Genomic DNA, 13047 nt, shown 5'->3' with positions numbered 1-13047 from the left:
TAAGGGCAGCTGGGTGGTTCAGTGGATTGAGAGCCAGAATGAGAGACAGGAGGGCCTAGGTTAAAATCTGGCCTCAGACATTTCCTAGCTGTGTGACCCTGGGCAAGTCACTTAATCCCCATTGCCTAGCCTTTACCACTCTTCTGCCTTGGAATCAAGGGTTTAAAAACAAAAGCAATCCAAGTGATTTACATCTCTGAGAATTGAAAGAAATGGCAAGTATGATTGCTGGCCCATGGTCAGTTATTGGAAAGATCATGGGAGATAGGAGAGGTGCCACCATTTTGGGGAAAGGAACAAATATCCAACTGCTACCTAAGAACTGGTCACATTCCCTGTTTCCCTTAAAAAAACAAAACACAGACTCTCTAAAGAAATATTTGATGCTGGAGAACTCCAAGGAGTGTTAGTCCTATGAACTGAAAAGAAAGCTGACATCAATGATCTAGAATTAAGTTTCAAAAAGGCTCTGTAGCAAGTTGAGTTGGCAGAGACACTGTACCAAGGGGAGCAATATGAAGATTCCACAAGCAGAGAATGATTTGAGAACCCTTCATTGCCAAAGATGTGAACTCCCTTGACCCCGTGTTCCCTGTATGTACTTTTCTTCTGGTATGTTCTGTGTGTGTGTGTGTGTACCTGTACCTTAACTCTTTCCACTGACGTGTTATATATAGTTGTGAGAGAATGCCCCTTAGGTTTATGGAGGAATGATTTCTTACTAATATTTTTTATGATGTCATTTCAGAAAATGCTTTTGCTTGGAATTACCATGTCTTCTAGCCAACTATTAAAGACATAGGAAGGGGGTAGCTGGGTAGCTCAGTGGATTGAGAGCCAGGCCTAGAGACAGGAGGTCCTGGGTTCAAATCTGACCTCAGACACTTCCCAGCTGTGTGACCCTGGCCAAATCACTTAACCCCCATTGCCTAGCCCGTACCACTCTTCTGCCTTGGAACCAATACACAGTATTGATTCCAAGACAGAAGATAAGGGTTTTAATTAAAAAAATAAAAGACGTAGGACATTGGTGTGGGTTCATGAACTACAGTTTTAGGTTCCATTAAGTAGCTTGAATTGGGGGCTGGGGCTTGATAGTAATTGCCCTGAGACACCCAATTTGCATGTGTGAGTTTGGAGGTGACACACTGGAAAAATTCTAGTATGGCTCATTAGAGAGATAGTTAGTCAATATCTAGAAAATGACATCATGATTACAAAGAACCAGCATAGCTTCATCAAGAACAAGTAATGTCAGACTAACCTGTTTATTTGTTTGTTTGTTTGTTTTTAACAGTTACTAAATAGGTAAATTGAAGAAAGCTGTAGATAGTTGACCTAGGTTTTAGCATGACATGAACTTAAATGCATTTCATACTATTTTAATGGAGAAAAGTGACTTATGTTAAGTAATTGGTGATACAATTGTGAAATTGGGTCAACTGGCTCATAGAAGAGCATTAAATATTAATCATGTTAGACACATTCCCATAATGAAATCCACATGCCAACGGAAGAATAGTGAAGCTGTCTTCCCTCATTATAATGTGGTTTGGGTGAGGATTGAGGAAAGGAGAAATATGTGATATAACATGGTGGTCTCTTTAAAAGCCACCTAGCCCCAAGAAGGAATGCTATGAGTTCCAAAAGAAAATCACAACACGACACAGAGGGAGGATAAAATAACCACCAGAGATTTCAAATATTTTTCTTGTTCATTGTTTTTTTACCAGCACATAGTGGGTGGCTTCTAGATGTTAAAGTTGGTGACGACAACAACTTTCACAAGCCTGTTGAAGTCCCAGGGCCTCTCAGGGTGAACCAAAGTTTTAGAGGAAGAGCTGTCTAGCACCAACAGGAGACTGTTCTGCCATCCATAGCCATAGGGCCAGTATAGTCAGGACCAGTGAAATAAGAATATTTTTAAAATCACCTAATATGGAATGTGATATAAGGGGAGGAGTTATAGGAAACTTAGCAAGCTCAGGGTATGGAGCGCCAGGCCTGGAGTCAGGAAGGCTTAAGTTCAAATGTGGCCTCAAGCATTTACTAGCTGTGTGACCGTGGGCAAGTCACTTAACCCTCATTTGTTCTATTTTTCTCAATGTTAAAATGAGGATTAAAACAAGCACCTACCTCCCAAAACTGTTGTGAGGATCAAATGAAATAACATTTGTGAAAAACAGTGGTGGCATACAGTAGGCACTCTCTAAATACCAGCTATTATTAATTCTGTGCCAACCCTCTAAGAGGCAGGGACAGAGGGAGTGCAAAGGGAGAAATGCCCAGGAACTGGGTTTGTTAACTTTGGCATACGTGTGTCCTAGGGGATTTGAGACATGCCAGTCAAACTAGTTTTCACTGGCTCACAATCTATCACTCCACCTTGGTCCTTGAACCCTTCATTCAAATCCAAAACTTTCCCAACTGAGGCATGCATGTGTAAGGCAGATGGGGAAGGAATTAATGAGCTGGTACTAAATAATTGCAGCCCACAGAGGATTGTTATCAAGATGATGACTATGTCCCTCATACAAATGGTCAGGGTTCAGATCCACCCATCAAATTCTACTGGAGCCAGGAGACATTGAAGTTAGCTACCTTTAGAAATACAGTAAGGGAACTATGGGAGTAAAAACACTGAGGAAAAGCAACTGCTTGACTATAGGGGCTGAGGGGACATGTCTGAGGAGAGACTGTAAATGAATACTCTAATGCAAATACCAACAACATGGAAATGGGTTCGAATCAAGGACACATGTGAAACCTGGTGGAATCATGCATCAGGTATTGGCAGCGGGGGGAAGGGGAGAGGAAAAGAAAATGATCTTTGTCTCCAATGAATAATGTTTGGAAATGACCAAATAAAATAATGTAAAATAAATAAATAAATGAAAAAGAAATACAGTAAGGGATTTAGATATAAAGAGTGATACCATAACCAAATTAGGGGAACACAGACAGTTTACCTGGCAGATATTCAGAGAAGGGAAGGATTTATGACTAAACAAGAGATAGAGACTTTTACAAGGTATAAAATGAATAATTTTGATTACATTAAATTAAAAGGCTTTTGTACAAATAAAATGAATCTAACCAAGATTAGAAGGGAACAACAAACTGGGGAAATTTTTTTTTATAACAAATGTCTCTGATAAAGGTATAATATCTCAAATTTATAAAGAACTAAGTCAAATTTATAAGAATGCAAGCCATTCTACAATTGATAAATGCACAAAGGATATAAACAAGAAGTTTTCAGATGAAGAAATCAAAGCCATCAATAATCATATGAAAAAAAATTCTAAATCACTTTTGATTAGAGAAATGCAAATTAAAACAATGCTAAGGTACCACCTCACACCTCTCAGATTGGCCAATATGGCAGTAAAGTGGTAAATGTTGGAGGGGATGTAGCAAAGTTGGTACATTAATGCATTGTTGGTAGAGTTGTGAACTGATCCAACCATTCTGGAGGGCAATTTGGAACTATTCCCAAAGGACTATAAAACTGTGCATACTCTTTGATCCAATGATGCCACAATTGGATATGTCTCCCAAAGAGATAATTAAAAAAAGGGTAAAGAACCTACATGTACAAAAATATTTATAACAGCTCTTTTTGTGGTGGCAAAAAATCGGAAAATGAGAGGATGACCATCAATTGGGGAATAGCTGAATAAATTGTAGTACATGTTGGTAATTGAATACTATTGTGCTATAAGAAATTATAAGCAAGATAATTTCAGAAAAAAACTGGAAAGATCTGTGGGAACTGATGCAGAGTGAAATAAGAAGAACTGGGAGAACATTGTACACAATAATAACAAATAATAACAATATCAGATGATGATTATAGGTGAAAACTAGGCTATTCTGAGCAATGCAATGAACTGGGACAATCCTGAAAGACTTATGACAGGTAATGCTATCCACCTTCAGAGAAAGAACTGTTGGAGTCATCTTTCACATCAGTGTATCTTTGGTATTATTTTGGGGTTTTAGCTGTGTATGACCAATATGGAAAAGTGTTTTGCATGACAATAAAAACATTAAAAAAAAAGAATAAGAAATACAGTAAGGAAAAGTACAGGTCAGCACTTAGAGTTCTTCTTTATACCAGTCCAAATCCTTTCTCCTCAGTTTAGTCCATTCTTTACTCATCATTGGATAGATGGGCAATCCAATGACAGGATCTACAATGTCCCTCAATTCTCTTGGCCCACTACCTTGGCTGGAACCCAATGATTACCACCTACTGGTTTCTGCCAGATTTTGCTCCCGATCCCACTACTTCTGTGATCTTACTTCCTTTGTCCTGAGGAAAAGTTTACTTAATATCCTGCTGAGACCTAGCTGGCCATACGCCTCAAAGGATATTCTTTAGGGGACCCCTTTCTATATTTTAATGGGGTTTGCACGAAGTCTAAATAGCCCTTGATTCCATGGCTTCTTGTTGGGTGAAATGGAAGCCTTTCTGGTGGGCCCAGTCCTGTATTGTGTGTGCATGTGTGTGTGGTGGTGGGGAGGCGATGGGTGTGTCTTTTTAGTTTTATTGATGTGTTTTGTTTTTACTTTATAAACACATACAGATTATTCCCACTCCTTGAGAAGTTTCTCATAACAAAGAAAAAGAATTAAGCAATGTAACAATATAGTAACCTCACCTGAAAGTATGTGAAACATTCCACATGTGTAGCACCTTCCAAACCTATATTTTTATATTAGTGGAAATCTATTTTTTCCCTCTCCCATCTCTCCTTCTCTTTAGAAAAATGAAAATTAGCAAACAAATTCATTGTACCAAATATGAAGAATCAAGCAAAACAAATCCCCTCATTAGCTGTATACAATCAGTTGTGGGTCTCATCATCAATCCTCAGAAATCACGGATGGTCATTTTATTGATCGTAATTCTAACAGCTTTCAAAGAGTTTTGTCTTTACAGGACTGTGGTTATTGTATAAATTGTTTTCTCCATTCTACTCATCTCATTCTTCATTGGTATGTAAAAGTAATCAAAATTGTTCAAGTAAATTGTGCTTACCTCATTGCATGTCAGTTCGTATAAGTCTTTGTATTGACAGCAGCTATTTTCTCACTTATTAGGACTCCATCTTATTCACATATCATAATTCATTCAGTCATTTCTCAATTAATGGGCTTAATTTCCGTGTTATTGCCACCAAAACAAAAAGTTGCTATAAATATTTTTGTCCATCTAGGACCTTTTCTACTGAGATCTCCTTTAAGAATAGGCCAATTGGTGGTATAGTTGGGTCAAAGGGCATGCACTGTTTAGTAACTTTTTGTGTTTAATTCTAAATTGCTTTCTAGGTTGGTTGTACCCTTTCACAGGTCCACCAAAAGTATAACATTGTGTGTTAATTTCTATGGCTAGGTGGGCATAGATCAGTAGTGAAACTAAAGGGACTGATGTTGTTATGTTTGCATACTTTGGGGAAAGACCCCCTTCAGTGAACTCAGACATGAATGACATATTGCAATTAGTTTTTCAGTTTGGCTACTAAAAGAGCATCAATCTCTTCTTCCCGAGTTTATGCTGGATTTGATTTTCCAATGAGTTTGACACTCTTGAGTCAGGATTACCCAGAGTCAGACTGGGAGGGTCCCAACACCATTGTGGCAATCCCTTGGATGCCTAACAACATGAGACAAGGCTGATACCACCAAAGAAAACTCTTGGCCCTTTGCATATAGACATTCTAGTCCTTCAGTCACTTGGGCTATGGTGTCTAGGAGACTCAGAAAATGTCTAGTTTCCCCATTTGGCCATTAGCTAGTACTGGGACATAGGACTTGTGGTTTCTCTCTGCTCCGCCATCACAGGAAATAGCCCTGTTGGGGGCCACACTTCTCACCCGTTTGACCTTTTCCATTTAATCTGACATGTTCCTTTATCTGTTCACAACATATTGCTGTCTCTTTTTCCACCCTTTCCTTGGGTCAAGGCAGGCAGGGGGGGAAGAACTGGAAGAGTTTAGAAGGGAAAAGAGGAAATTTACCAGACCTATAGGTCTGATATCAGAGTTCATAAATCTTACTGACAGCTGCAAAAAGCTATACCTTGAATTAGACATGGAAACAGTGCAGGTTCTATCTTTCGATCCATTTGAACTTTTCTGTGCATCCAGCCTTTCTATAAGTGCTACTTTCAACATGAGGAATAATCAAGGGATAGCATCCTCAGCTCCATTAGAAATCTAATTTCTTATGTTTGAACAACCCATTGCTCAGATTCTTGGGTATTCAAGGCATATCTTAAATTTCTGAATGCTTTCATAATCCAAGACTCCCAGCCACCTAGACATTGTCCCCACTGGGGAAAAACATTTCATCCCTGAAGAGGTTAATTTATTATTATTCTCAAACAGCTCTTCACTTGAAATCCTGGAGCATTCAAAGAACACCCTTGACCTCTTGAACACCCTTGTAATATTCTTCTAGGTGCTCAGCCATTCCACTCCTCAGCAAAGATTCCTAACTCTGTGTCATTGCCCTTGCTGAGGAATCTTTTCCTTCCTCCCCACTCCCCCCAAAAAGCTATCTGGCTAACTGTGCTCTTCATAGCCTTTTGACATCAATTTGTAGTGTTAGAAAGTTCAGGCATTAACAGCAGGACTACAACTGGAATAACATTTAACAAAACTATTACTATTCAGGAGGGGAGAAGATAACTAATAAGGATCAGTCTCAGCATGTAACCCTCTTCTAAGGTTGGTAGCACATAGTGGGGTAGCTTTAGATGAAGAACCTTTCAATGGTTTTCTCCCTCTGGTCTAAATCCCAGAACCCCTTGAGACATACTTATGTAGACAAAGTTGATTCCAATAGAAGACTGTCCTGTCTTCCACGGGAAGAGTATAGTCAGATCAGTGAAATGAGGGCATTTTCTTAATTGCAAGGTGGACTAAGATTTTGCCAATCCAGCAAGAGTCTGAGGGTTGGCCCAGAAATGCCCAAGTTTCTTGGCTTATGAACTTGCTATGCATATTCAGGATCCGAGCTGATATCTCAAGCTATATAGTAAAACTGGCTGAAAACTGTTAACTTTAGTTCACAGTGGGCTATCAGCCAATGATACAATGTAGCCCTAATATGGGAAGTCAAAGATATATTGTTACTAGTCTTGCAAATCTAACTGGAAGGACTTTAAAATGAAGAGAAGGCAGAGAAATCTGCTTATGAATAAACAAGCAGGATACCACAGAAAATAATAGCTAAAAGAATAACAAAAAGTCCAGTCATTCACCAAAGACAAAAACCAAGAGCCATCAATCATGCCATACAAAAATGCAAATATTGGTATTAAGCAATGTGAACCAGAGGCCCTAACACAAGTCAAATTTAACCTCCATTGTACCACTGAGGTTTAGAAGAATGGGACTTGGTATCTGGAATACAACTCTAGAAAGGTATTCTTTATTTACAAGAAATAGAATGTGTACATTGTATATTAAACCCTGCCAGGACTGGAAAGGGAGGGTCCTTGCTTCTTGGGGGAGTCATTCCATTGGACTCCAGCACCCTCCCCAACCTCTTGGAATTTTATATTGGCTGCTAAAAATTTACTATCATTTTCCCCTTTCCACTAAACAGTTGTAATTTTAAGATTGAGATCTAAAGAATAGTTTGAAAAACTGCTGGTTTCTATTAGAATGACAATGATTAGAGTGCTTAAGGCAAAACTATATATTATTGGGTTGTATCTTCAAATGACAGTGGCCTGATGATTGGTTCAGAAAATAAGATTTATTTAACATGAATTCACATGACTTCACTTCTCTCTTCAAATGAAAGGCAAGAAGATCTAATAAGAGCACAATTCTTTATTTATTAGCCAAAAAAATCCTAATTACATCAAAGCTTAGAAATAAAACTGTTTGCAGTAGTCAGTCACTGAGACGACAGACCACAGAAAGGAAGAGAAGAAAAAAGCAAGTTTGGTTGGAGAGTTTGCTCATTGAACTGAGCTGGTTCATTCATAACAGCTAATTCCTGTTCCATATAATGATGGGATTTCTTTACTCCACTTTCTCATAGACCCTGTGGCAAGTGACATTGTTCATAACACAGTCCTGGAAAGAAAAAAAGAGTAGCGATTAGAAGAGGCCAGTGTTAATGCCATCTTGGTTCAGGGAACTGTAGAATGGAATACTGTACTCAAAGAATGTACTCTTTGAAAACTTGATCATGGGATCAAAGACCTAGAGTAGCATTGGAAGATTTTTGAGTTTGAATGTCCAAATTGCAGCTTCAAGCTGCCCGTGAGCCCCGCCTCCCCCCACATTACCCCAGACAGGGGAGGAAGGAAATATTTGCTTTGGGTGGCTGGACAGAGAAGTGTGGCATGCAAACATGTCCTCAGATATTGGGAAGAAAGGAAACGGAGCAGCTTCCCCATAGTGGATTGGCACATGTGTCAATACTTCGCCAACACTAACCTAGAACAATCCAGCAAAAATGGCCTCTGATAGAATAGAGGCCAAACCCATGACATTTTAGTCTTAGAACATTACATATGGATAGGATCATGGAGATTGAGTTAATGGCTTCGTTTAACCAATGAGAAAATTGAGATCCACAGAGAGAATTTTACTAAAAGTTCCAAAGCTATTAGATAATTAATTTAGAGGGTAGTTATGAGGAATGCATTTTGTGAACTGCAAAGCAGAAGCACTATAAAGTTGGACTATTTAGGCAGAGAGGGGTTAGAAAGAACCCAGGAAGAATGTGTATATATACTCAGCATAAACGTACTGCTACCACTTGGGAAGACAATGCTTATGCTTAGTGATCTCTTTTTGTCTATGATCAATAAGCTATATATTGCAGTGTTGGATTGGAGACTGTGGACCCAAATTCAAAGCAAATTCACAGTATTTGCATCTTGGATGAGTCATTTGCATTGAGGGTTTTAGTATTTCTGCTGCTGGGCATGGTTCTAATTACTTTTAGAGCCATGGGACAATTTACATTAACTAGCAATAAAGATGAAATCTATAGACAGGGAGGTTCCTGGACTTACCACCGTGAGCTTTCCATCTTCTACTTTTCTTGTTATTATGCTTTCCTTCCCATCCCATGTCTGGTGCTGGACCAATGCATCTTTGTCAATGGTACAAATGGTCTAAAGAAATAAAGTTTCAAAATTGTATTGCCAAGTAATCATTTCCTAATAAGTATTTATACTTGATTGAGATCTTTGACAAGAGAAATTTTCTATAATTGCTGCTACTTCCCTTGTGAAAGCCTGTCTGTAGTTAATTACACACTGTAATATTCTAGGAGACACTTTACACAAGTCAAGGCTTAGACTATCAGGTCAGAATATTTCAGCCTTCTAACTCACTATACTATTTTTGAAAATGTATTTTAATTGTTAAGAGTTGCTGCTTACAAATCTTATTTCAAGATCAATAAGGAAAATATGTCTATTTCATTTGATTCTTGACTAAAAACAGTAGAAATTTTAGCAAGTAATTAAACTACTTTTATGAAAGTCATCTCACCTGCAACAAAAGACAAAATATCACTGACCTGAGTTTTCCTGCCATCAGCTGTGGTTTCTTCAAACTTCTCACCAAGTTTACAAGAGAATTGTGTAGTTTTTATGGTGCTCTCAGTCTTAACAGTAATTGTATCTCCATTTTCACTGATATAAACATCGGGTTTGGCCATCCCAGCCATTTTCCTGAGGGCCATCCCCACTCCTGCCAAAGAAAGTTACAAAATGTTAAGCCACCACTTGTGTTTAGTTTAGCCCACAAGATGTAGGGGAAAATTGATAATGAAGGTTGATGGAAATTAAGTGAAATAGCTAAACTTGGAAGCCTCAAGAGCTTTTTCATGCTTCTTCATTGCAATTGGTCTGACTCAGCTAACTTTCTTCTTTCTTAGTTGATCAAGACAGGAAAGGTACTCTAAAATGTTATATTCCAAAAGAATATGTTGGCAATTCATGTTACACTTCCAATTTCTAAAGATGAGATTTCAAATAAAAGGTTTAATTTTCAATAATAACAGATTTCCAACATATATGTTTTCTCTGCCACCACCACTACCCCCCCCCACATACACACATACAAAAAGGGAGGGAGCTCTTAGGCTCATAGAATCATAGACTTAGATCCAGAAGGAACCTCAGAGGACATTTAGTTTGACACACTCATTTTACAAATGAAAAAGCTTAGGCCCCAAAGTGGGTAACTCTTGATTTGTCCATGGTCAAATAAACAATAAGTGATGGAGCCAATATTTGAACCCTGTTCCTCTGAAAATCTACAATTAAAAAAATAGAAGCTTTTAATTATCTATTTGCATAATTACCTAATTACCAAATCAGCTACACATTTAGGGGTTTGAATTACTAAGTAGACTCCAGATAAAAAAACAAGAGTACCTGTAGTCTCTATCAGACTATAGTTTTTAAGGATCTCTTAGACTACAACTAAAAGTAAGTAGCAAGTATGTGCATACTTACCTCTGATGTCAAAATCATTCTGAGGGTTGGAATGAGCCTCATTTGATAAATGGCAACAGAATGAGATAAAATTAATAACTACCAAGTGAAAGATCTGGTTTTCGGAATCCCAATGCAGAGTTCTTGACCACATAATCAAGGCTCTGCCTTGAACTGATTCATCCACTGTTTACTCACTCCCAGGTAACAAAATAAAATGTTGAATCACTGCAAATCCAACTGCCCCAAGCCCCTCCTTCTACATCCCAGAGGGACAGTGGATAGAGCACAGTGATCAATTCTGTTATTTAGACAGTCTCAGCATTGGAAGGGAGCCTTCAGAAATGTCCCTAGCCCACTGGCCTTCAGGAAAGAAGAAACCATAAAGAGTTTGAATTTAGGGCTTTGCTTTTTGGGGGGAGGTTGACTGTTAGTATAAAAGCCATTCTCTAGCTTCCTTGAAGCCATTCCAAGAAGTTTTAACAAGTTTAAGTTAATACTATGTACTGGTTCTAAGACAGAAGAATGGTAAGGGCTAGGTAATGGGGGCTAAGTGACTAGTCCAGGATCACACAGCTAGGAAGTGTCTGAGAACACATTTGAACCCAAGGCCTCATGTCTCTAGGCCTGGTTCTCAATTCACTGAGTCACCTAGTGGCCCTACCCAGGAATCAGTATTATTGATGTAAGAAACACTGAACCTGGCTTCTTGGAGGAAAAAAAAATATCTGGAAAGAGAAATGATTAGAAATGGCCCTTTTTTGTTGTTGTTGTTAAGGGAGGGGGACAGAAGTTAAGTATTCTCAACTCCCAGGATAGGGTGGGCCTAATTTATCTCACAGTGAAGACTAAAGCTTGTTAGGACCCTAGGACCAAAAGCTGTCTTAGTCTTCTTTACATCCTCAATCAGATCTTAATGATTCTTTACCTACTGCAGATATTAAATTTTTAAAAGTCTCATATAAGTAAAACTGTAAAAAAGCACCTTTTATTTGCTTTCCAGGCAGTGTGGTAGGAAGATCAATGGGCTAGAATCATCTGGAAGGGACCTTAAAAGTCATCTAGTTACCCACTTATTTTACAAATTAGGAAACTGGCCCTACAACTTGCCCATGGTCATGAGTACATACATAAGCAGCACAGCTGGGATTCAAAATCCTGTTCTCTGTTTGCAAATCCTGCCCGAGAGTTAAGATATATGAATTCTAGTTCTGGTCCACTTATCAAATAACTTTAGTTGGGTAAGCTGTCTCTTTGGATCTCAGTTTATTTCGTTATAAAATGAGGGCTGAACGGGTTGATTTCTAAGGGATGCATTTGATCTAGTTCTTTGGAACTTCCTAGCTACAACAATAAAGGAAAGGGGTTTGGTGGTCTCTACTGCAGGGCAGTGGCCATTCTCCAGTCTGAGATTTACTTTTGGAGAGATCCAGGAAAATGAAATTCCAAATGCAGATTTAACACAAAGACGGCACTTCCAAAGGATTAGGACAGCAAACAAAGGAACGCCCCGTAGATTCGGGTCCACCAAGCCTGTTAAGTAAGATTGCCAACCTAATTCTCCAGCTCCCGCCCCCTCCAAGGCAAAACCTATCCCAGAAAGGAGAGAGCCCTAGCGCCACACCCCATGAGCTCCCTCCCCTCCCATTGGGCAAGATGCTCTTACAAAGGCAGGTGTTGTGAGCCTCATGGCTTCCAGGAACTTCAAGGAGAGAAGCTGAGGGATGAATGAAAGCAAGAGCTGCCGCAGGTTTCCCAAACCAGCAATCCTTGAGCAAGGTTCCACCATGCCACCGAGGGGGTGGGTACGCCAGGGTGCTTCCCTGAGGCCCACAAGGGGACATAGACTCAGCAAAGGCAATTGACTGTCCATGCGCTAGAGGCAGCGATAGGGAGAATCAAAGGAAAATTAAGAGAGAAGTAGACAGCCGCCAAGTAGCTACAAATGAAGAAGGGAAAAGAAAGGAGAAGGAAGTGATAAAGACGGTGGTGCTAAGGCTGGTCAATTCTGCAGCTTCAGTTCCCTCCCGGCGCTCAGGCCCCACCAGGCTGCACCACGAGGAGTGCGCTCAGCATGGGCTCAGCATCTCTCCTCCAGACTGGCACACATCTGTATGAGTTCCCCAGAATAAAGAAAGCATGTCTCACCCAGTTCCTTCATGTACTCATCAAATCCTTTAGTTTCCGTTAAGCGCCATTTGCCCACTAGCTGCGGGGGTAAAGGCATGGTGAATTCAGGCGAGAAGAGGAGGGAAGGATTCCGGGGAAAAAAGCAGAGAATTCCGCTGAGAAGCAGGGGACCAGCGTGCAGATGGCCCGAGTCGGGTGCCTCCCATATATAGAGATCTGGCCATGTGAGGTGGTGGGTTGGACCAATGGGAGCAGAGAAGGTTGGGCCTCTTTCCTTTCTCCCCACCCGGCTCCCCCCACCCCACCTCCAGCTTTCCTACTGGGCTGAGAGATGTGAATGGGCTTCACCTGGCTTGAGCCTCCCTGCGCCTGGGGGGACTCTAGTAAACTCTCACTGCAAGTTGGGACACGCAGCCGCTCCTCCCAAAGCGCCT

At 39.9% G+C, this 13047-nt stretch overlaps 1 protein-coding gene across 1 annotated transcript; it reads right to left on the bottom strand.

Moving 5' to 3' along the window:
- Positions 1-7835: 7835 nt before the first annotated feature.
- FABP5 (fatty acid binding protein 5) lies at positions 7836-12825 on the bottom strand. Its single transcript, XM_001377289.5, has 4 exons — positions 12632-12825; positions 9562-9734; positions 9050-9151; positions 7836-8099 (listed from the first exon to the last, which is right to left on the bottom strand). Exons 1-4 carry the CDS (start codon positions 12708-12710, stop codon positions 8046-8048), a joined length of 408 nt encoding a protein of 135 aa, XP_001377326.2. The 5' UTR covers positions 12711-12825; the 3' UTR covers positions 7836-8045.
- Positions 12826-13047: the final 222 nt, after the last annotated feature.

Source organism: Monodelphis domestica, chromosome 3 (genome assembly GCF_027887165.1).
Source record: "Monodelphis domestica isolate mMonDom1 chromosome 3, mMonDom1.pri, whole genome shotgun sequence".
In the NCBI taxonomy this organism is placed as follows: domain Eukaryota; kingdom Metazoa; phylum Chordata; class Mammalia; order Didelphimorphia; family Didelphidae; genus Monodelphis; species Monodelphis domestica.
This window is presented reverse-complemented; position numbering and strand designations above follow the sequence as displayed.

What these genes read in the sequence shown, in the direction of transcription:
- FABP5 (XM_001377289.5), bottom strand. Translation starts at nt 12,710, where the DNA reads ATGCCTTTACCCCCGCAGCTAGTGGGCAAATGGCGCTTAACGGAAACT. An exon ending in TGAGTACATGAAGGAACTGG is followed by an intron (nt 9,735 to 12,631) that starts GTGAGACATGCT and finishes TTTCTTTGGCAG; the next exon opens with GAGTGGGGATGGCCCTCAGG. An exon ending in AAGATGGAAAGCTCACGGTG is followed by an intron (nt 8,100 to 9,049) that starts GTAAGTCCAGGA and finishes TTTTCTTTCCAG; the next exon opens with GACTGTGTTATGAACAATGT.